The 25,248-nt window shown below is 46.6% G+C and overlaps 1 protein-coding gene across 1 annotated transcript in view; it reads right to left on the reverse strand.

Annotated features, from left to right (window-relative positions):
• LOC124598897 (ras-GEF domain-containing family member 1B-like) overlaps positions 1–24,306 on the reverse strand; it is a 495,556-nt gene extending 471,250 nt beyond the window's left edge. Inside the window, exons 1-2 of the mRNA XM_047136034.1 lie at positions 24,295–24,306; positions 24,067–24,222 (exon numbers count right to left, since the gene is read on the reverse strand). Of these exons, the coding sequence (XP_046991990.1) occupies positions 24,067–24,222; positions 24,295–24,306 (168 nt within the window). The remainder of the gene's footprint in view (positions 1–24,066; positions 24,223–24,294) is intronic.
• Between the last annotated feature and the right edge of the window lie 942 nt (positions 24,307–25,248).

A 25,248-nucleotide genomic window follows, 5' to 3' on the forward strand; every position in this document is an offset into this window, starting at 1 on the left:
AAAGTGCTCCTCCAGGACATCAAACACTCTCCGGCTTCGACGGTGTCGAGCTCTGTCTTGCATGAACCACATCGTGTCGAAATCAGGCTCACTTTGGATAATGGGAATAAAATCATCTTCCTAAACCTTCACGTACCGTTCGGTAGCCAACGTTCCATCAAGGAATATCACACCGATTATTCCGTGATTGGACACTGCACACCAAACAGTCACCAATTGAGTGTGAAGAGACTTCTCGGTCGCGAAATACGAATTCTCTGTCCCGCAAATGCGCTAATTTTGCTTATTGACGAACCCATCCACATGAAAGTGACGTTCGTCGTTAAACCAAACCATATCAGGCGCATACTTATGCACATCATGCCCCGCGGCTAACCGTGCAGTTTGAACGTCCTAACGCAAACCGTTCAGAAGTTATGACGATTTTATTTCATATAGTTCAATAATTGTCGCCCTGCGGCTTTTGTAGGCCAGTTTGAGGTAGTTTCCGACTACGAGTGTCCCGTATCAAATTCTTCGTCTCGACTGCCTCTACACTATTCCGCTACGTGGTGAACAGTGACAAGTTTGAATAGTACAAAACATAAATAACAATATGCATTAAACGTGTTCTACATCGGATATCATTTGTCCATACGAAGTTTTCTATTTACATTCACTGAGACTATCATCCTCAAAGCATGTACGTTTCCTCCTGACTCAGTCGGTATAAGGGGCAGCCAAAGAAAAACGAGAGAAATAGAAAGAAGTAAGTAAACTATTTATTAAAAAACTTCCTGGCAGATTAAAACTGTGTGCCCGACCGAGACTCGAACTCGGGACCTATGCCTTTCGCGGGCAAGTGCTCTACCAACTGAGCTACCGAAGCACGACTCACGCCCGGTACTCACAGCTTTACTTCTGCCAGTACCTCGTCTCCTACCTTCCAAACTTTACAGAAGCTCTCCTGCGAAACTTGCAGAACTAGCACTCCTGAAAGAAAGGATATTGCGGAGACATGGCTTAGCCACAGCCTGGGGGATGTTTCCAGAATGAGATTTTCACTCTGCAGCGGAGTGTGCGCTGATATGAAACTTCCTGGCAGATTAAAACTGTGTGCCCGACCGAGACTCGAACTCGGGACCTATGCCTTTCGCGGGCAAGTGCTCTACCAACTGAGCTACCGAAGCACGACTCACGCCCGGTACTCACAGCTTTACTTCTGCCAGTACCTCGTCTCCTACCTTCCAAACTTTACAGAAGCTCTCCTGCGAAACTTGCAGAACTAGCACTCCTGAAAGAAAGGATATTGCGGAGACATGGCTTAGCCACAGCCTGGGGGATGTTTCCAGAATGAGATTTTCACTCTGCAGCGGAGTGTGCGCTGATATGAAACTTCCTGGCAGATTAAAACTGTGTGCCCGACCGAGACTCGAACTCGGGACCTATGCCTTTCGCGGGCAAGTGCTCTACCAACTGAGCTACCGAAGCACGACTCACGCCCGGTACTCACAGCTTTACTTCTGCCAGTACCTCGTCTCCTACCTTCCAAACTTTACAGAAGCTCTCCTGCGAAACTTGCAGAACTAGCACTCCTGAAAGAAAGGATATTGCGGAGACATGGCTTAGCCACAGCCTGGGGGATGTTTCCAGAATGAGATTTTCACTCTGCAGCGGAGTGTGCGCTGATATGAAACTTCCTGGCAGATTAAAACTGTGTGCCCGACCGAGACTCGAACTCGGGACCTATGCCTTTCGCGGGCAAGTGCTCTACCAACTGAGCTACCGAAGCACGACTCACGCCCGGTACTCACAGCTTTACTTCTGCCAGTACCTCGTCTCCTACCTTCCAAACTTTACAGAAGCTCTCCTGCGAAACTTGCAGAACTAGCACTCCTGAAAGAAAGGATATTGCGGAGACATGGCTTAGCCACAGCCTGGGGGATGTTTCCAGAATGAGATTTTCACTCTGCAGCGGAGTGTGCGCTGATATGAAACTTCCTGGCAGATTAAAACTGTGTGCCCGACCGAGACTCGAACTCGAGACCTATGCCTTTCGTGGGCAAGTGTTCTACCAACTGAGCTACCCAAGCACGACTCACGCCCAGTCCTCACAGCTTTAATTCCGCTCAGTTGGTAGAGCACTTGCCCGCGAAAGGCAAAGGTCCCGAGTTCGAGGCTCGATGGGGCACACAGTTTTAATCTGCCAGTAACTTTCATATCAGCGCACACTCCGCTGCAGAGTGAAAATCTCATTCTGGAAACATCCCCCAGGCTGTGGCTAAGCCATGTCTCCGCAATATCCTTTCTTTCAGGAGTGCTAGTTCTGCAAGTTTCGCAGGAGAGCTTCTGTAAAGTTTGGAAGGTAGGAGACGAGGTACTGGCAGAAGTAAAGCTGTGAGTACCGGGCGTGAGTCGTGCTTCGGTAGCTCAGTTGGTAGAGCACTTGCCCGCGAAAGGCATAGGTCCCGAGTTCGAGTCTCGGTCGGGCACACAGTTTTAATCTGCCAGGAAGTTTCATATCAGCGCACACTCCGCTGCAGAGTGAAAATCTCATTCTGGAAACATCCCCCAGGCTGTGGCTAAGCCATGTCTCCGCAATATCCTTTCTTTCAGGAGTGCTAGTTCTGCAAGTTTCGCAGGAGAGCTTCTGTAAAGTTTGGAAGGTAGGAGACGAGGTACTGGCAGAAGTAAAGCTGTGAGTACCGGGCGTGAGTCGTGCTTCGGTAGCTCAGTTGGTAGAGCACTTGCCCGCGAAAGGCATAGGTCCCGAGTTCGAGTCTCGGTCGGGCACACAGTTTTAATCTGCCAGGAAGTTTCATATCAGCGCACACTCCGCTGCAGAGTGAAAATCTCATTCTGGAAACATCCCCCAGGCTGTGGCTAAGCCATGTCTCCGCAATATCCTTTCTTTCAGGAGTGCTAGTTCTGCAAGTTTCGCAGGAGAGCTTCTGTAAAGTTTGGAAGGTAGGAGACGAGGTACTGGCAGAAGTAAAGCTGTGAGTACCGGGCGTGAGTCGTGCTTCGGTAGCTCAGTTGGTAGAGCACTTGCCCGCGAAAGGCATAGGTCCCGAGTTCGAGTCTCGGTCGGGCACACAGTTTTAATCTGCCAGGAAGTTTCATATCAGCGCACACTCCGCTGCAGAGTGAAAATCTCATTCTGGAAACATCCCCCAGGCTGTGGCTAAGCCATGTCTCCGCAATATCCTTTCTTTCAGGAGTGCTAGTTCTGCAAGTTTCGCAGGAGAGCTTCTGTAAAGTTTGGAAGGTAGGAGACGAGGTACTGGCAGAAGTAAAGCTGTGAGTACCGGGCGTGAGTCGTGCTTCGGTAGCTCAGTTGGTAGAGCACTTGCCCGCGAAAGGCATAGGTCCCGAGTTCGAGTCTCGGTCGGGCACACAGTTTTAATCTGCCAGGAAGTTTCATATCAGAGCACACTCCGCTGCAGAGTGAAAATCTCATTCTGGAAACTATTTATTAGTTCAAACGTAATCGCCGTATCTGTTAATGCATTTATCTCACTGTCGGACAAGATGTCAGTGTCATCACGGGAAAGCTCCTGAACCACGATTGCACCCGTGGGCGTACCTCTTCGTCCGAAGCAAATCGACGGTTACGAATTTCTCTCCTCAGGCCACCAACATATGACAATCACTTGGGAAGAGATCGGGACTGGTTGGAACATGTGTAAGGGTTTCCCAGCGAAACTTCTGCATCGTAGTCGAAACGACTTCGGCAACGTGTGGGTAAACTTTTCCCGTTCGCTTTAGCGACCGCTTTGTGGCGCGCTTTAAGGAATGTGGATACCGTGGTAGACCTCAACGGTCTCCGATGGAGCGGTACGAGTCCGCAGTGAGACGTAGACAGCAGCATCTTGGGCGCCTCAGTTGCCGGACCCCCGCCTGTAGCGGGTTTGCCCTCGGCCGGTGACGCGTGATCCATCTGGCGGGTGTCAGGGGAACGCCTCCCACCGGCCGATCCATCAGCCAGAGTGGAGAGCCGAGCCGGCTTATCTCGCCCGCGCTGGCCGAGTCACCACGGCAGAAGGCGCGCACCACATTCATCATTTACCAACGGCGCGACTGTCTCCCTGCCATTATTGACGAGGTTTCCGCTCGCACAAAGACAACGTTCATACGCACTGTGCCTTAGGAATCCTTCACTCGCGTCTTCTCTCTTTGCTTCTTTATTCTGTGACCTCCTCTAACTTTTATGTGGACACATATTTGTTTTGTGGCGTTCTGTAGCAAGTCTAGTTCAAGAGGAGGTCGAACGGATACTACAACACGCCTACACATTATTAGTAATTTATTAAAACTGGAACATGGTATATACTTAACTTTGGAAACGAGCAGCGTTCTCACAGATGACATGAAACTGACGCTTGCTGAAATAAGGAATACCAGTAGCCGTAGTATATATTAATCACGCGACCAGTTTCGACATTGCATTGCAGTTTAGACATAACATTACTGTTATCTTCAGACCGATATGTAAACTGAATGGTGATACCAAAACCTCGGTTATTAAATGGCTGGACTGCACATATCGTGTAAATACGAGCAGAAATCCATTAGAAAAAATCAAGATACATGGTACCTGTCCTAATACACAGAGAGTTGGATATTACCATTCGGTTTACAAAGGTGCCTGAAGATGACACTAATGCAGTGTCGAAACTGGTCGGTACGGCTGTTGGTATTCCTTACTTCTACAAGTTTATGACCTGCTGCAGTCCCACGTCCACTTCAGTGAATTGATGCTGTCGTTGACACTAACAGCATTTACCACTTCATTACAGAATGACATTTTCACACCAGAGTCTAACTGTCTTTAATATGACATAATGTTCTGGTCGCATGTACTGTACAACGAAGGTTCTGTCTTAGTAAGCGATGATATAATTGATAACCATCGCCGATTACATAGAGTGTGGGCTGAGCAGCAGTGTGATCGGACATAAATAACTCTCCAGCTGCGGCGGGATACGAAAAATCTTCGGGACGTTTCTACGCCAATGTCTCCGGTTCGCTGCTGGGTTCGGCAGAGATCGTCTTTACTTGTGGTGCTGCCTTGAGGTACAAATTTTCGCTATGAGGTCTCGTTCAGCGGCGGGCGTCACTTGTTTCTTATCACATATACATAAATATTTACGTTTAGGAGGATACGCTAGTAACGTTCTAGAGCCACACTGATCTGAAAATCACAGGTACAGAAATAACTGAAAGCAGAACACAAAAAAAAACCGCAAATCGCTCGACAGAGGAAAAGCGTGTCCTGTTAAGAATTTTCTTGACGCGCGGTTTCACAGTGACCGACACTTTATTGATGATTAAAGAATGATTCCATCAGGCTGTGCGGCTTTGTCAAAATTATGTATTTTTTAACGTATACTACACGTCTGTTTCGGCTGGGGAGCGTACAGGAAGAACACCTCCCCATCCATTCGTGGTAGCATGACATACTAGGGCGGGAGTTATCTGAGAGACATCTCCAAAACATTAATTTGCTGCTGCAAAGACCCTTATTATCATGGGGGTGGAGACTGTTTTGCAGATTCCGAGTCTTTTGGCTTTCAGAAGCATCTAAAGACAATTGTTGCGTTCCTCGACCAGAGAGCAGCATATGACAAAACCTGCACGCGAGTTGCAGTCCACAAGTTACAGGGCGCCACACCGTGAGCCAACAGCCAGGTCGCCTATTGAGCGAGATGCTCGGCAACGGACCATCTGGAGCCATCGTAAGCAGTGGAAGGAGGAAACAAATCAAACTGAACAATGAAAACATTGTCAGAGGATGGAAACACTCTTGCACAATACTTTCTCGTCTGAAGCTTCAACGTATCCCAGTCAAAACAGAAGTCACCCGTTTCCACTTAAACTACAGTACAGTTTGAGAACACAGTCCCTACCTGCAGTGAAACCGTGATCCTGGACAGAATATTAGGCCACTGACAAGATCTAATGAAGACAGCCGAGAGCTACGGAAACAGGAACAACTTCCTGCATAAACTGCGTAGCACCACGTCGAGATCTTCATCTTCTGACGGAATTTCAGCTGTAGATGTGGTATACTTTGCTGCGGAGTATAGTATAACACTGACTACCAATAGTGTCCACTTACAGAAGGTCACAAATGTTCAAATATGTGTAAAATCTAATGGGGCTTAATCGCTAAGGTCATCAGTCCCTAAGCTTACACACTACTTAACCTAAATTATCCTAAGGACAAACACACACACCCATGCCCGAGGGAGGACTCGAACCTCCGCCGGGACCAGCCGCACAGTCCGTGACTGCAGCGCCCTAGACCGCTCGGCTAATCCCGTGCGGCTATAGAAGGTCGACATAGAATGAAACAGTATTCGGCGTATATCACATGGAACGATAAGAGTCTACCTTTACGTATTGACGACTACGTTCAGGAACGTTCACCCACCCCAAATACGACAGCACAAATTGTTTCACAATGTAGAGGAAAGATATTCCTCACTCTGCCAAATTAAAGAAACGTGTTACACCGAGTGAACCAGAATTTTCATCTAGATGTAATGCAGCGACTGGTTCCGAATTTTTGCGGATCTCAACTTCATAAATTTTGCTGTAGCTCTATTTTCAGACCATAGATACCGAGATATGTCCCTGTTAATGATGTTTATTATCCTCAGAATGCAACAGACTCCGTCTTTCTTTTACAAAACTTATAAATTTTTCGTGTGGGTACGTCACCCGATACTACCGAAAGGAGAAAACTAATTTCAATTCCGCCGACAGTCTTTCGAAGCGGCCGGCCGTGGCGGCCGAGCGGTTCTAGGCGCTTCATTCTGGAATCGCGCGACCCCTACGGTCGCAGGTTCGAATCCTGCCTTGGGCATGGATGTGCGTGATCAGGTTCGAATCCTGCCTCGGGCATGGATGTGTGTGATGTCCTTAGTTCAGTTAGGTTTTGAAACGTCCCGTTAGAAAAATTTATGAATGACTGTGCTGATAAACCTCTTACATTATTTGATTTTAAAACAGCTGAGCAAAACTGAACGTGCTCAGACATTCACTAAAGTGACACACAATATTTTTAGCGCAACGCAATCTGACTTTCAATAATCCCTACAAAATAATGGCCCTGACTAACATTAACCTATACCTTTCACAAATCACTTACCTCACAAAAATCTTCGTTACTCGAACTACTGCAACACAGCGAGCGCCACTACTGCCAGCTAAATAAAAGATTCTAACTACTGAAGGCACTAACTACTGATAGGCATAGTTAGCAAATGAAAGATTTTGATAGAGAACAAACAACGTATTTACCCTAATAGTGTTAAAAAGTCATAATATATGTATATCGGTCCATGATATCCAATATTACAAATTTACTCTTTCTGATGGACACACGTCCAGATCGTCCGCTCTCAAAATTCCGCCATCTCTCTCGCCACATCCAGCACTGCTGGCGGCTCACCTCCAACTGCGCAACGCTACGCGCCAACTCCCCTGTCGGGGAATGAAGACTCCTACGCCATCTGTTGGTGTTCTGTTAAGTCTGTACATTGTGCTGCCCTCTGCAGCGGATATATTTCTACGATAACTGTAAAAGTGGACGTGTGTGAATAAAGGTGTGTGTGAGCAGAAGTTTTACTGTGTCCTTGATATCACTAGTGTGTAGCAACATTTTGGTGCCGAAACCCGGGAGAACACGAAGAGATAGAGTGCTACTACACATTAAAGAGGACTCGACGCCGGCGGAGAAGGTTTTGAGCGACTTCAATCTCAAAATCCGGTCACGTCACGCCACGTTCAGCTCACACAGATAAGTTGCGGCATTGCTCTGAAACTGTAGCAAAGGACACTGCGGGGCGATTGATTTGTATGTGATGTTACTTGATGCATGTTTGTTGGTGGCAGAGCAATAGAGGGCAGTTGGCGTATTATTTGCAAAGCACAACGGGGACTTGCTGAAGTATTGGTAGACTGCAGCGCCATCTGTTAGCAACAGCGACCACTACTAAAGGTCGCGGAGGTTGAAAACTGCACGGCCGCGCCATCTCTTGAGAACTACAAACATCACTAGGGGCTGCTAACGGTTCACACTCGAGGACAGCGCCATCCCTTAGCGATAGCATCCAACTGACGGGGTGTCTTGACCTTGAACGCACTCTCACGACAGAAAGCAAAACCACCAACTCACCATGGCAGAAGCAGTAGCTACGAACTTGGGGAGGCTGCGCCGGAAGCGGACGACCTTGCGATCGAATGCGACGCGTTTCGTCAGCCAAATAAACGCCTTCGATGGTTCTACAGCTGCAGAAGAAGTAGAACACTTCCAGGAACGCCTACAAGAAACATTAGAAGAGTTGACCCGACTCAACGATACAATACAGGACTTGCTGGATGACTCTGAATACGAAGCCGACACGGAAGCTTGTGAGGAATATACTGATAAATGCAAACGCGCCCTCCGAAAGGCGAAAAGCCTTCTAGGAGCAGCGCGCTCAGGAGACGGAAACGTGAGGTCAGCGGCTCAACAACACGCCTGTATGGACATAAAATTGCCTACTATCAAACTGCACGCATTCTCAGGGGATATAGAAGCTTGGCCTCGATTTTGGGAACAATTCACAGCTTCCATAGACGAGAATCCGATGGTGTCAACAATGAACAAGCATGTATTCCTCCGTGGTTACCTTGATGGGGAACCTAAGGACTTGGTCGATGGCATTGCTGTTACAGCTGATACATATGAGCAGACTAAGCAAATTTTGAAATCCAAATATGGGGATAAGAACAGAATTATCCAAAGTCACCTGGATTTCTTGGAGAATCTTAACACTTCGACTTCAGGCAGTCCAGAGCCTCTCAATTCCACCTACATTGAGTGCCATAAGCGCATCCAAGCACTACGAGCACTAGGAGAAAATGTCGATTCTTATGGGAGAGTGCTTGCACCCAAACTTCTTCGAGCCTTTCCTGAAGAAATTTGCAAAAATTGGCTTGTTCATGCCCGAAGGCAAAAGATTGAAGAAGGGAACCTCACCCACCTTATGGAGTTCTTAAATGAAGGGGTGGAAGGAGCTATCAACACACGCAAAATTCGTGGAGATACTGTACCACACGAAAATTACGTACCAACAGCATCTGCCTTCCACGTAAAGGTTAAAACGAAGAGGGACAAGAAGAAACAACATAATTCAGAGCCCTTCTGTGTGTATTGCGGCGAAAGAGGGCACTGGGGCCAAGACTGCCAAAAGATTGCAAGCTTGCAGGCAAGAATCGACGCCCTCAAGACAATGAACCGTTGCTTTCTATGCCTGAGACGTGGCCACAACAGAAATCAGTGTTTCAAACGGGGAAAGGCGTCCTGTGCGAAATGTAAGGGGGAGCATCACATTTCTATCTGCAGTAGCCATACCACAACAGTAAATAAAATTGAAACTATGACCTTTAACTTCACATACCTGCAGACTGCTCGTGTGAGTATCACAGGACCCACTGGTAAGAGCAAACAGACACGTGCCATCCTGGACACAGGGAGTCAATCGAGTTTCATTCACCATTCACTGATCGAATCTCTCCAACTAAATGTCATTGGAAGCACTACTCTCGAGATAACTACTTTCGAATCCAGTTACAGTTCATCACTCTCACGGAAGAAGGTGCAGTTTAATATGATGGGGTGCTCCACTAAGCTCTACTGTGCCCACCATGGAATCACTTGGAAATTCATACCACCACGTGTGGCTTGGTGGGGAGGCTGGTGGGAACGCATGATAGGCTCAGTCAAGCGCTGCCTGAGGAAAGTCCTTGGTCGCTCCCAGGTGGATGAAGAGAGCTTAACCACCACCTTGATCAGCATAGAAGCCGCAATAAACTCACTACCCATCACTCAAGGAGAGAGCGACACTGCATTGACGCCAGCTCACTTTCTGAATGGTGGGAAATTAGTAACAATTCCATGTGGGCCAGAGCCAGCAACTAGAAAGGACCTTGCCAAGGAGTTCCGACTCAGACAAAAGGTCAATGACGAAATCTGGCGCAGGTGGAAGACAGAATACCTCCTGCTGCTAAGACAATATCATGAGGTGAAGGGATATCCTTCGCAAAGGAAACCGAGAATTGGAGAGGTTGTTCTGCTCCAAGAAGACAGCAAACCACGTCACTTGTGGAAGAGGGCTGTGGTAGAAGAAGTGCGGCACGGCAGAGACAGTAAAATACGGTGCATCATCCTCCGCCAGCCAGATGGTATGAAGATCTGTCGACCGGTCCAGCTGGTCATCCCCCTCGAGATGGACCAGGGTGGGGAGGATGTCGGGGAATGAAGACTCCTACGCCATCTGTTGGTGTTCTGTTAAGTCTGTACATTGTGCTGCCCTCTGCAGCGGATATATTTCTACGAGAACTGTAAAAGTGGACGTGTGTGAATAAAGGTGTGTGTGAGCAGAAGTTTTACTGTGTCCTTGATATCACTAGTGTGTAGCAACATCCCCAAAGCTACAATAACGACTATTGCAACAATGCCGACCAACCTCAGACTGCACACAGCACAGTCAGTGATTTACAGAGCGCTACGTGGCGTTACCAACATAAAAACCTGAACAGCCTACTTACAGTTTATATAGTCTAAGTTCTAGCGGTCTGATGACCTCAGATGTTAAGTCCGCTAGTGCTCAGAGCCATTTGAACTATTTTTTCCTTGGAAGCATATTCGTTCGGCTGTTAAGATCGGTTCCATTGACACCGTGCACATACTGGCGCACACATTTGAAAAGATCGGTCGTCTTCGGCCAATGTCGGTATTCGGAGAAATCCCCCGAAATCGGTGGTACTGAGACGGCAGACGTAGTTGCATCAAATCCATAATAAGCTTAACTGTGTATGATAAGAAGGTTTCAGTGTCGTTTCCTGCTGCGCAGCGATCCCTCATATCACAGAGCAGGTCCACAGACAATAACAAGGGAATAAAGACAGGATCTCAGAGTGAGGTGAGGCTCTCCCGGCTCCGAAAGTTGGCACCGGCGACGACGTTGTCGGGTGGTGACCGCCGTCAGCCGGACTCTGCGGACTGACGGACTCGGTACGCCACCAGCCTCATTATGCGCGCCGCCCAGATGCGCCGCCAACTCCAGATAAATCCGGCAGAGAGCGGGGCCTTGTTTTGCCATCTGGCAGCATGCAAATGGCGGGCATTCATGAATGCGAGGCGGCAGCAGCCGGGGGCCGGCTGCTACCTGCAGGAGCTCCCCGTCTCCTCTCCCACTCCCCGTAACAAAGTCATCCGGCACATCAGCTCACCCTTCTGTTTCTAATGTCGGTCTTAGTGTGCGTGATGAAACTTGGTCGTTACACCCGAACTTCTCTCAATGATCTCGCAGGTGCAGTTTTTGACTTACACTGGTGTCCAAAAGCAAGGCAACAAACTGAAATTTTGCAACGTTGCGTTTATTTTGCCCCAAAACAGTATAAACATGTCATAGCAAAGTAGAAACAAAGTAAAGAATACAGAACGTAAACAACTGAATATGCATAACAGTAGATGAAAACCTTCTTCGTTTTTTCCAACTTAACATATTTGCACACACGTTCCGACAACTTGTTAATGTGCTCACTATGGGGCAGCAAGACATGCCTGAGAACGACGGGGCATGCACTGAATAACGACATCAGTGTCATGCTGGGGAAATGACGACCATTCTTCCTGAGGATCTGTTCGAATGTCTTGGAGAGTGGTTGTTGGATGTTGACGTTACGCAACCCGTCTCCGTGGTGCATCCCACACACGCTGTATGGGATTCAAATCGGCATGCTTGCAGTACTTTCCGTTTCCAAGAAAACATCAACCACTCTATGAGGTCGAGCATTATCGTTCATCAGTTCGAAGTCTGGGCGCACAGCACATCGCAACAACCGCACATGAGGTCCCAAGACCGCGTCACGATACCTGACAGAAGTTTAACGTTCCCGGTTCACCCGTACAATTTCATGAGGAGATGTTCCAGTGATCAACATAATCGCTGCCCACACCATCAGCGATCCTTCTCGGCCGTGTCAGCAATGTTCGGGTCTCGAAATCCTGTTCCACATTCCCTTCAGAAGCGAATCCGTCGAGAACCACTCTCGACACCAAATCGGGGCTAATCTGTGAAGATAACATTGGCCCACTGTCCGACTGTCCAGATGCCATGTCGATGACGCCACTCTAGACGTTCCCTCGTGTGTTGACGCCTATGAGACAGACATACCTCACGTCTCCGACAGTAGAGGCCACTCTGTTGAAGCCTTCTCTGCCCCGTTTGCCTCGACACAAAACGTCCAGTGGATTCTGCGAGGGCAGATGCCAGTTTCTGCGCGGTACTAAGGCGGTACCGTCGTGCCCCTACAGCCAAATAACGGTCCTCTCTTTTTGAGGTCACATGTGGTCGGCCATGCACTGGTCTTTGTGATACGGTTTCCGTCTCCCTAAACTGTCGCCACATCCGATAAACAAGAGAACGATGCACGTTGAGCCATCGGGTTACATGAGTTTGCGACTGTGTGCTTCCATTCTTCTTATGGCCCTCCAACGCAGAGAGCCTGAGAGGGGTCGTATCTGTGCCATGCTGCACCGTCTGTGACTGTGTACACAAACGCTACTCCGTTCGATAGGTGCCCTGACGTAATCGTCGGCGTGGTTTTCCGTTGACCGAAAAGCCATCTTCCGTGCAGAACACGATCCTACGGACGTCAGTTGACAGTTCGTATGAATATATCGTGAATTAGACCCAGGACGGGGAAACAGCTGCTCCTTGCTCTAATTTTGGACACCAGTGAATATTTCTTTATCCGTCTCCGACAGTTCGTTCTTGTATTTTAAAAGTAAACGTACAGGTGAAGCTCAGTGGTCTAGCTGCCGCGTTTCTCACTGGCAGCTGTTCAGATTTCCATGTCGCTCTCAACCTGACTGGCAAACCCATCGCGAACTCTGCAGCTCTTCTCTGAACTGTTGTATCTCTCCAGTTAGCGCAACTAAGCGAAAAAGGCCGAGGAACAAAGCTGAAGATTCGGTTTGACGATATTTAGCATCCGACATACCTGCACCCCCAGTAACACTTCCGTAACATTTTTCGAACTCACGTCAGCAAGTCGATCTACCTCCGCATTTCTCTAAATTTCATTTATGTGGCCTATCCGCCATAAATTTCAACAGGTGAAGATGTGTGCACATTACATGTTTGTGACTCACCTAAGAGCAAATGAGCAATGACGTAATCGAACAATTAAAAGTATTTTTCGCTTGACCTTACCACTTTTCTTAGGGGTGCCACATGAAAAACTTTGTAATTGGGGGAGGCATGCGATCTGTTGATTTACAATATTTGTCGATAAAAACCCTACGTCAAAATCGCAAATTTTCTTTACTGATTACCGGTTCCGACTCATTACCGAGCGATGTTCAGATCAAATGAACAGCGTTTTAGACTGATCTGAAGATAAGTCGGTAATGAGCCGAAATCGGTAATCAGTAAATAAAATTTGCGATCTTGAGTAGGATCTTATCCACACATGTCTGAAAAACTTTGTGATGTTTCTCTCACTTCTTCGTTATTACCTATTAACTACCCCAGGTTATTGATGCCTTCGTTTAATATTTCATCTTAGTTTTTCTCTTATCCACTGACAATGTGGCTGCATTTGTTTCTTGATTCAGACTTGATGTCACTAGACTGACGTCTCACTTTACTGCCGATTATCTTGTGGGTTCCTTGCCGTCTTTTCGTCCGATGAAGTTGATGACGTCGCTCAATAATTTCAGTCTATTGCTGAAAATATGAGCGCTGGTAATTAATTCCCTAAGCGAACACAAACTGAGTTCCTCGAAGTAGCTCTTTTTAAGTTCTTAGGGAAAAATACCGGACCTGACAGGCTTTCTACAACTTTTAGAGACGTCAAACGGCACTTACAATAGTCGAAGATGATGAAAAGAGGGGAACGTCTCAGAAGGGAAACAGGCGCAGATGCAGCTTGTCACCCGTGTTGTACGGCCAACACAATAAGCATGCGGTGAAGGAAGCCAAGGAGAAGTTCCGACGAGGGAGTTCAGGGAGAACAAATTAAAATTTTGAGTATTGCCGAGTACATTGTAATTGTGCCACAGACGATGAAGCAGTTGGAAGACAAACTTTTATCCGCTATGGATGCGCAACACTGCGACAGCGATGAACAAAGGTTTCCGGAAATTACTGCGCAGTCAGGGTCGCGATTTATCATAATTTATGTTTTTAAAGTTCGTGGAAGTTGTTACATCTAGCATACCTAGTGAAGTGCTATAAAACTAATATGACTTGAAAACATACATTATGTTTCATAGAATAATGTGTACTCCAGAACATTACCAACAGATGTACTACTGATAACGTTACACGACTATGACAATGATGCAAGCATGAAATAAGTAAGTACCATCTCACGATCAACCGCTTGGCGATTCGAAACCGGTCTTGGAAAATAAAAACTGAAGAATAAAACAAAAGGCGACTGGTTGCAATAATTTCTGGAGAACTTGGAATGTAGCTGAACGGAATGGGTAATGTTTTAAAAAGAGGTTACTAGATGAATATCAATAATGGAAAATGAAGAAAACTGCACAAGCCAAGATCGCAGAAAAGCGTTTTTCCGATGATGACAACATAATTCTGCCAAAACAGGTCATCCGACATGGTACTAGTCTCCTGGTCAAAGTCGGAGACAAAACGTTGCTGCATCAATCCAAGTACTGCTTGCCCCGCAGTGCACCCTTCAACTGTTTCACACAGAAGGAAGTCGGAAGGTGCGATATCCGGTCTGTAGGCTGCAGGATGGGTGAGGGAGAACAGTCTGATGAAATTTTGTGACTTCCTCTCGGGTGCGCAGACTTGTCCGAGGCCTTGCGTTGTTGTGGAGAAGGAGAATACCGTTTGCATGTTGGTGACGAACACGCTGGAGTCGTTTCTTCGCTCTCCTGAGGATAGCACAGTACCGTTCAGAGTTGATCGTTGCACAGTGACTGAGGTCGTTAAACGTAAGAACCCTTTCAGAGTCCCAGAAAACCGTCGCCATGACTTTACCGGCAGAGGGTGTGACATTGAACTTTTACCTCGGAGGAGAGGAAGTGTGGCGCCATTTTGTTTCTGGTTCAATGTGAAGAACCCATGTTTCATGGCCAGCGACGATGTTCACCTGCATCTACATCTACATGGATGCTCCGAAAATCACACTCAAGTGCCTGGCAGACGGTTCATCAAACAACCTTCACAATAATCCTCTATTATTCCAATGTTGAAAAGCGCGTGGAAAAAACGAACATCTACATCTTTCCCTTAGTCGTTTCTTCTTATCTAGGTCAGCGTCAACAAAATATTTTCATATTTGGAGGAGAAAGTTCGTCACTGAGATTTCGTGACAAGATTCGGCCGCAATGAAAAACGCCTTTGTTTTGATGATGTCCACCCAAATCCTGTAGCATGTTAGTGACATTCTCTCTCAAATACATTCTCTCTCTAATACAAAACGTGCCGCTCTTCTCTGGACTTTCCCTATGTACTCCCTTAATCCAGCCGGCCGAAGTGGCCGTGCGGTTAAAGGCGCTGCAGTCTGGAACCGCAAGACCGCTACGGTCGCAGGTTCGAATCCTGCCTCGGGCATGGATGTTTGTGATGTCCTTAGGTTAGTTAGGTTTAACTAGTTCTAAGTTCTAGGGGACTAATGACCTCAGCAGTTGAGTCCCATAGTGCTCAGAGCCATTTGAACCATTTTGAACTCCCTGAATCCTATCTGGTAAGGATGCCCAACCGCGCAGCAATACTCCATCAGAGGAAGGACAAGCGTAGTGTGGGCAGTCTCTTTAGTAGACCTGTTACATTTTCTAAGTGTTCTGCCAATTACATTTTCTAAGTGTTCTGGCAATACAACGCTATTTTTGGTTTGCCTTCCCCATATTTTCTGTATGTCCTTCCCAGTTTTGGCTGTTAGTAATTTATAATTCCTAAGTATTTAGTTGAATTTAAGGCCGTTAGATTTGACTGATTTATCGTGTAACTGGAGTTTAACGGATTCCTTTTTGGGCTCATATGGATGTCTTCACACTTCTCATTATTTATTGTCAACTGCCAATTTTCGCACCGTACAGGTATCTTTTCTAAATCTTTTTTCAATTTGTTTTGATCTTCTGATTGCTTTCCTAGACGATAAACGACTGCATCATCTGCAGACAATCTAAGACGGCTGCTCAGATTGTCTGACAAATCGTTTATTTAGGTAAGGAACAACAAAGGACCTATAACACTACCTTGGGAACGCCAGAAATCACTTCTGTATTAGTTGATGACTTTCCGTCAATTATTACGAACTGTGACCTCTCTGACAGGAAGTCACGAATCTCTCTCTGACAAGAAGTCGCGTAAATGAGATGACATTTCATAAGAACGGAATCTGATTACAAACCACTTATGAGGTACAGTGTCGAAAGCCTTTTAAAAATCTGTAAATACGGGATCAGATTGAAATTCCTTGTCAATAGCATTCAACACTTCGTGTGTGTGAGGAACTGGTTGTGTTCCATGAGAACGATGTTTTCTAAATACATGTTGACTGTGTGTCAATGGACGGTTCTCTTCGAGGTATTTCATAATGTTCGAACACAAAATATGTTCCAAAATCCTGTTGCATATCGACGTTAATGATATGGACCTGTAATTTATTCGATAACTGCTACTAACTTCCTTGAATATTGGTGTGACCTGTGCAACTTTGCAGTCTTTGGGCACGGATCTTTCATCGAGCGACCAGTTGTAGACGATTGATAAGTATGTAGCTATTGCATCAGCGTACTCCGAAAGGAACCTTACTGATGTACAGTCTGGATCGGAAAACTTGCTTTTATCAAGTGATTTAAGTTCCTTCATTACTCCGAGGATATCTACTTCTACGTTACTCATGTTGGCAGATATTCTTGATTTGAATTCTGGAATATTTACTTCGTCTTCTTTGGTGACGAAATTTGGAAATGCTGTGTTTAGTAACTCTGCTTTGGCAGCGCTGTCGTCGATAGTATTTCCATTGCTGTCATGCAGAGCAGACATTGATTGTGTCTCGCCGCTAACATACTTCACATACGACCAAAACTGTTACGGTCAGCCTCGCAACGCACAAACAGTCCTTCGTTGCTCTTTGTGGTCTTTGTTAGGCGGTAAGGAACCCAGGGGACACACATCGTCGTGAACTTTAAATGGTGGACGAGTTTGTCACCACTAGTAACAGAGACGTCCAGTTGTGCACCTAGGTGTTTGATTGTGATCCATCGATCACCTCCAATGAGACTGTCGGCACGTTCCAGCACAGCACGAGTGAGGTGTTTGCGGCCGACCGCCACACGGGAGACTGGACACGTTTGCGCGACCTCGCTGCGATGATTACAGACGCCTCGCCCATCGACCCGCCATGCTTTTGTTCTCTGCTAGGTCTCCGTAGACATGCTGCGATGCTGTGGTTTTCCGCCTAAAGCAGCCCAATGGCAAAACCTCTTCTTGGAAGGCACCTCCGTTACAGGTCCCATTTTGAAGGCTACGTATAGCGACACCACCTAATGGAACTTTATGAAACTGTAAGGAAATATTCCACGACGCCTCGCTACAAATTCCGCATTTTCTTGATCGAAACTGGCTGAAAAAAACAAATGTGTTGTGTTACTTATTGAATGCCCCTGGTATGTATAGTTACCACTATACGAATGCACAGCAGTTCCCATCAAAGACTCTATAGATTTACTCTCCCAGTTATTTGTCGACACCGTTGTAGATTTATTTAAGCACACTCTGACATCATCGTATTTTTTGTATGAGGGAGATTATTTTAACCAGACGGAGGGCGTCACGATGGCAGGCCCATTAGCTCCAGACGTAGCCAACCTCTTCATGGAGTACTTTGAGCACATCACCATGGACACGGCTCCTACAAAACGTAGTTGATTTTATCGTTATGTCAACAACATATTCGTTGTCTGGCCTCATGAACGTGAAAAGCTGGGAGAATTTTTCAACCATATCAACAGCACCCATGACAACATAAGATTCACGATGGAAGTAGAGACAGATGGTACCTTTCCTTTTATAGACGTCCTTTCGCCGGAATGAAAATGGTTGTCTCAGCCACAGTGTTTAACGAAAACCCACCCACACAGACCGATATCTGCATGCTATCCACCACCCGTCGCAGAAAAGTTCTGTTCTGAGGACGTTGGTGCATCGAACGGAAAGCCTTCCGAAGGAACTGAGTCACTTACGGAAAGTCTTCAAAGATAACGGCTACAGCAACCGCCAGATTTCGCAAGCCATCTTGCGGAATAAACATAAGCAAATGACCTCCGAGGAGGCCATGAAGAAACTTACGTTCTTGCCGTTTTGCGGCTCAATAACAAGAAAGATTAGCCGGCTTCTAAAGAAGCATAAAATAGATACGGTTTGTAGGGCACCGGCTAAAATCCGACAGCTAATGAGGCCTGAGAAAGACGATGTTGGACTCAGAACGCCAGGAGCGTGGGTGTGAACAGTTCTATATCGGACAGACTGTGTGTAATATTGAACAGCGCCTAATGGAACACGAGCGATGTTTTCGCCTACGGTATCCTGAGAAATCAGCGGTGGCGGAACATGCTTTAGAAAACGGACACGATATTGCATTTGCCGAGACATCTGTTAATACGCGGACTTCCAGTTTTTGAGTCAGTGTTGTAAAAGAAGCGACCGAATTAAAAATTTCTGCCAACACCCTCAATAAAGACGGCGGCCTGCAGCTAAGCACAGCTTGGAACCCGGCCATCGGAAGAAGAGTGGCATATATGGCGCTGGACGAACACCAGCAACGTCACTGAAGACAGCGCGGCTGTATGAGGACGGCAGCAGAAATCATTCGACAGTCTCCACTTGACAATAGCCGAGGAAAACTTGCAGAAAGCTCGTGGATTTTAAACCACTGGACGCGGCGGGAAGCACGGTAAAATTTTATCAGTATAGTCATCACGTTGCCATTCAGTCAGCCATTGAACTGTCTTACCGAGTTTCAATTTCGGATCAGCAGCAAAATCTATCTGCTGTAATACATCACACAAGGAACGTAGCTACATTACATTTGCAACTATCGTACGCAATAACAGGCATCTTTTTTAAGCCTTTACTTACACAGTAAAGATTAGAAATTTTTAGCTTAACAAGTCGGCGTACGTCTGCTTTTTTCTTTTTTCTTTTTGAAGTGCTATGATGGAAACGCTTATATTTCTGACGCCAGTAATTAAAATTCTTCGTTATTCGGCTGTTACAAATAATTTCCTTGTTATCTTCGTGTCCAGTTTCGAGTAGCACACTGCTGCAGTGAACTCTGTAAATTTATTTCAGTTGTTGTTCTCCTCGCAGCCAAGAAAATTCTGCATGCTGTACGGTACAACTCTTTCGCACTGTTTATTTTCGATGCTCGGTCTGAAAACGAAACACGAACAGAAGCGGTGCTCTAATACGAAGACTAATTAACCAACTCGGCACGCGGCGGCAACTTAACTTTTCTCGTTATTCCACGGGGATCAGCGCACAAGAGTAGAGGAAAGAACCCAACCCCCGAGTCTTAATTACTGCTGTCTATGACGACTTAATGAGTTTCCCGACTGGCTGTCCGAAAAGGGCGTGCTGGCAGCGTTCAGAAGACAGGAAATTTATTTTACATCACATCGCCTGCCCTGTGTCGGCGCCTGGGCAGCCAACACGATCCACAAACAGGCTGAGAACAATGTGGCTGCAAAACTTGTGATACTGAGGTTGACTACGTGTAAACAAGACATTGCGAGTAACATGTGTAGCCCTGTGAGGCAGTTCGCATATGTCTGCGATATGGCTTCATAATCAACTATCAAACCAACGACTATCGTGACACTTTGAACATAATCGAAAATTTTATATCATGTGAATTCTTTTTTAATACAGAATATAACATTTCTGATAATAGTACAATATTGCTGATCCGTTGCTCGTGTCACTGACACAGTACAATCATTGCGATGCTCTATTTTAGAATCCATGTTTCGAACGCTGAAACCACTTTAAAATATTACACCCAGCTCTGTTATCATGAATTAATGGTCGACAGCAAGTGAAGACCGCTGTACGATAAAAGGTCTTATAGTGGACACTTTCATTTGGCTGATAGTAAAATATTATGACACATGGAGCCTAGATGATGGCAGCGGCCATATTGGGCTGGAGTCAGTTCGCTTTGAGTGGTCGACGAGTACGGTCGTGTCCTGATGAGTGACGTCAGTCGCGACTAAAGTGTTTAAAATTTTCGGGCAACGAGTCTATGAACTTGTAAAATTCTGCAGGAGTCCGGGAACTTAGAGCAATTTCCGACAGTTGCGCTCATGGACTTTAACTCCACACATCTACGTGAAATTTGCCTCTGAACTGCAGCGTGTGTTTGGAAACTTGGGAAATTTTCGCTTCATAGAATTTGAAGAGTTATCCACAACCAATTTTCGAACTTTAACTATTCACGGCAACGTGGAGTGCTGCACTTCGTGCATTCCTGATCGACTAGTAATTCAGTGTGTCGCTGGTCTCGCGGTATTAAGCAAGGGTTGACTCACTTTTTTCGCTACTAAACGGTACCCAGCTTGTGTTAAGTGCATTTAATATTTTCACCGACCATAATCCTGCCTTCAGTTTAATCCATTTATAGCACGTTAACGGCCGGCGGGATTAGCCGAGCGGTTCAAGGCGCTGCAGTCGTGGACTGTGCGGCTGGTCCCGGTGGAGGTTCGAGTCCTCCCTCGGGCATGGGTGTGTGTGTTTGTCCTTAGGATAGTTTAGGTTAAGTAGTGTGTAAGCTTCGGGACTGATGACCTTTGCAGTTGAGTCCCACAAGATGTCACACACAGTTGACCAGCACGTTAACTGAACAATAACAAGGTAGTGAGACAGATATGTAGCCGAATCCTAGACACATACGAGGCCCACGAAGTTTCGAAATTGCTCACGCATTTAGTTAACCCTTTCGACGCTAAGACAGTGTGAGGAAATACATTAATATGTTGCGGTCTGAAGGAAACAACTGCGGCGTTTCACGTAGAGCTAGGGCTAACTAGCGCCACTCACTGAGGATTAGAGTTGTTGGATACCGTACATATTCAGTACTGTGTGACGGATATGCCACGAGCCTCGAAGTATTGTTTCGTTACTGTCTGAAACTTTTCGTTTACACGTGTTTTCTTCCCCGCAATCAATTTATGCCGACTCAATAGTTTTTTAATTCGTACAGATTTTAACAGGTAGTTTCTCAGCTTCACAGCATTGTCGCAATGGATACTTTTTAATATATTTTCTTACATCGTATGTTTCATACCACAGTTCTGTCGATGGGGTTTCTTCCGAAACGCATCGTGAGATGATACATTAAAAAATTTACATACATAATTGGCAAACAAGTTTTCGGTTTAGTGTAAAAGATGGTCGCAGGTCTCCTGAGAGGTTTAATATTTAAAGCAGAGGTATACAGACTTGCTAGTATCATGGGCTGTGAAGGTTTACTGGTGAATGTGTAAGAGCAGAAGAAAAAAAAGGTTTCATAAATAATATCCTGCTGGAATATGCCATTTAGCAATTTCCACAAGGTGACGCCCCCTCTTTTCACTGAGGGAATTAAAGGTGATAATAAAAAAGAATTTACAAGAACGAATGGTAAGGGACGGGTCACCTACAAATCGATAGCGGACCGCACGCGGCGCACAACTGCGGGCAGTGCATCTCGGATTCAAAATGGTGTAATTCGTGATGTATCAGAATTTTTAATGAAATACAGATTAGCTGTAACAGGTACAGATATACTCCCTAAATTTTATGCCGGACAGGGACTTGTACTCGGATTTCCGGCTTATCGTGAGCGGTCGCCTCACCACTTAGGCTTTTCGACCACTCTCTGCGAATCGACTCAAGCTTCCACATGTCACACACCTATCTTCACTGAAAAGCCGAAGAAACTGGTACACCTGCCTAAAATCGTGTAGAGCCCCCCGCGAGTACACAGAAGTGCCGCAACACGACGTAGCAAGGACTCGACTAACGTCTGAAGCAGCGCTGGAGGGAATTGACACCATGAATCCTGCAGGGCTGTCCGTAAATCAGAAAGAGTACGAAGGGGTGAACCAACACGTTGCAAGGCATCCCAGATATGTTCAATAATGTTCATGTCTGGGGAGTCTGGTGGCCAGTGGAAGTGTTTAAACTCAGAAGAGTGTTCCTGGAGCCACTCTGTAGCAATTCTGGACGTGTCGAGTGTCGTACTGTCCTGCTGGAATTGTCCACGTTCGTCGGAATGCAGAGTGGACATGGATGGATGCAGGTGATCAGACAGAATACTCACGTACCTGTCACCTGTGCGAGTCATATGTAGATGTACCTGTGGTCCCACGTTATTCCAACTGCACACACGTTCTCTATCTTTACAGAGCCTCCACTAGCTGGAACAGTCCTTTAATGACAATGGATTCATGATGCTGTCTCCATACCCGGACACGTCCATACTCTCGATACAATTTGAAACGAGACTCGTCCGATGGGACAACATGTTTCCAGTCATCAACAGTCCAGTGTCGGTGTTGACAGGCCCAGGCGAGGCGTAAAGCTTTGTGTCGTGCAGTCATCAAGTGACATATCGATGACGTTTCATTGAATGGTTCGCACGCTAACACGTATTGATGGCCCAGCAGTGAAATCTGCAACAATTTGCCTAAGGTTTGCACTTCTGTCACGTTGAACGGTTCTCTTCAGTCGTCGTCGGTCCCGTTCCTATAGGATCTTTTCCGAACGCAGCAATGTCGGAGATGTGATGATGTTTTACCGGAATCCTCATATGAACGGCTTACTCGTGAAATGGCCGTACGAGTCCTCCGTCGGGCGTGGGTGTGTGTGTTGTCGTTAGGATGATTTAGGTTAAGTAGGTTGGTTGACTGTTTGGGGAAGGAGACCAGAGAGCGTGGTCATCGGTCTCGTCGGATTAGGGAAGGAAGTCGGCCGTGCCCGTTCAGAGGAACCATCCCGGCATTTGCTTGGAATGATTTAGGGAAATCACGGAAAACCTAAATCAGGATGGCCGGACGCGGGATTGAACCGTCGTCCTCCCGAATGCGAGTCCAGTGTTTAACCACTGAGCCACCTCGCTCGGTAGGTTAAGTAGTGTGTAAGCTTAGGGACTGATGAGCTTAGCAGTTACGTCCCATAAGATTTAACACACATCTGAACATTCGAACAATTGGTCGTACGGAAATATGCCAACTTTAGTGCTACCTCGGAGAAGCTGTGTCCGATGACTCGTGTGCTGACTGTATCACCAAGTTCGGTCTCAGTTAAATCTTGACAACGTGCAGTTGCAGAAGGACTAACCACTCTAACAACTCCCCCACACACTCGTTTTATATAAGCGTTCCCGACCGCTGCGACATATTCTGCCTGTTTACATATCTCTGTATTTCAAGACGCACGCTAATGCTAGTTTGTTTGGTATTTCTTCTCATAGGTTATTCCATTTCCCCACACTTGCAAGTCTTCTGATTCCTGCACAGGTTTCTAGAATCAAGACAACGAGAAGTCATAGACTGTCGTTGTCAATTTCGTCACAAGCCAGGTTGGTTCAAATGGCTCTGAGCACCATGGGACTTGACTTCTGAGGTAATCAGTCCCCTAGAACATAGAACTACTTAAACCTAACTAACCTAAGGACTTCAGACACATGCATGCCCGAGGCAGGATTCGAACCTACGACCGTAGCAGTCGCGCGGTTCCGGACTGTAGCGCCTAGAACCGCTCGGCCACCCCGGCCGGCCACAAGCCAGGGATTTCTTCATAAAATACAAACAAATTAAGTTCAGTGTTCGATATCCAACTCAAACTTTCATTGTCAACTACGGCTTCCGAACAGTAGGTGGAGTAATAGCCAAGCCGACGGTTCGTGAGGTGGACAAAACGTCGGTTTGGCGTGCCGGCGCGGCACCACACACAGCCGTAACGCCAGTGCTGCAGAGCGCTGGAGCGCTAGGCGTCTACTCACGTTGTCGGAGGCGGCCGGCGGCTGCTGCGCGGCGTCGCTGTCTGCCTGCTGCTGCTGCTGCTGCTGCTGGAGCTGCTGGGACGCCGGGCCGGGCCCGCCGCCGTTCACCAGCGAGCCTCCCGCCTTGCCCGGCTGCACCGGCGTCTGCGGCAGGCTCTGCAACACACGCCGCGGCACGTGTCAGGGTCAACAGTTCCTCTGCTGGCGGGGAGCAATAAGCTAACTTACGTGGCGACGCATTTATTATACAGGGTGGTCCATTGATCGTGACCGGGCCAAATATCTCACGAAATAAGCGTCAGACGAAAAATCTACAAAGAACGAAACTCGTCTAGGTTGAAGGGGCAAACCAGATGGCGTTGTGGTTGGCCCGCTAGATGGCGCTGCCATAGGTCAAACAGATATCAATTGTGTCTCTCTTTAAATAGGAACCCCCATTTTTATTACATATTCGTGTAGTACGTAAAGAAATACGAATGGTATAGTTGGACCACTTTTTTCGCTTTGTGATAGAAGGTGGTGTAATAGTCACAAACATACGACTCACAGTTTTAGACGATCAGTTGGCAACAGGTAGGTTTTTTTAAATTAAAATACAGAACGTAGGTATGTTTGAACATTTTATTTCGATTGTCCCAATGTGATATATGTACCTTTTCGAACTTATCATTTCTGAGAACGCATGCTGTTACAGTGTGATTACCTGTAAATACCACATTAATGCAATAAATGCTCAAAATGATGTCCATCAACCTCAATGCATTTGGCAATACGTGTTACGGCATTCCTCTCAACAGCGAGTAGTTCGCCTTCCGTAATGTTCGCACATGCATTGATAATGCGCTGACGCATGTTGTCAGGCGTTGTCGGTGGCTCACGATAGCAAATATCCTTCAACTTTCCCCACAGAAATAAATCCAGGGACTTCAGATCCGGTGAACGTGCGGGCCATGGTATGGTGCTTCGACGAAATATGCTATTGAATACCGCTTCAAACGCACGCGAGCTACGTGCCGGACATCTATCATGTTGGAAGTACATCGCCATTCTGTCATGCAGTGAAACATCTTGTAGTAACATCGGTAGAACATCACGCGGGAAATCAGCATACACTGCACCATTTAGATTGCCATCGATAAAATGGGGGCCAATTATACTTCCTCCCACGATGCCGCATCATAC

This window comes from Schistocerca americana, chromosome 1, assembly GCF_021461395.2.
Source record: "Schistocerca americana isolate TAMUIC-IGC-003095 chromosome 1, iqSchAmer2.1, whole genome shotgun sequence".
NCBI lineage: Eukaryota > Metazoa > Arthropoda > Insecta > Orthoptera > Acrididae > Schistocerca > Schistocerca americana.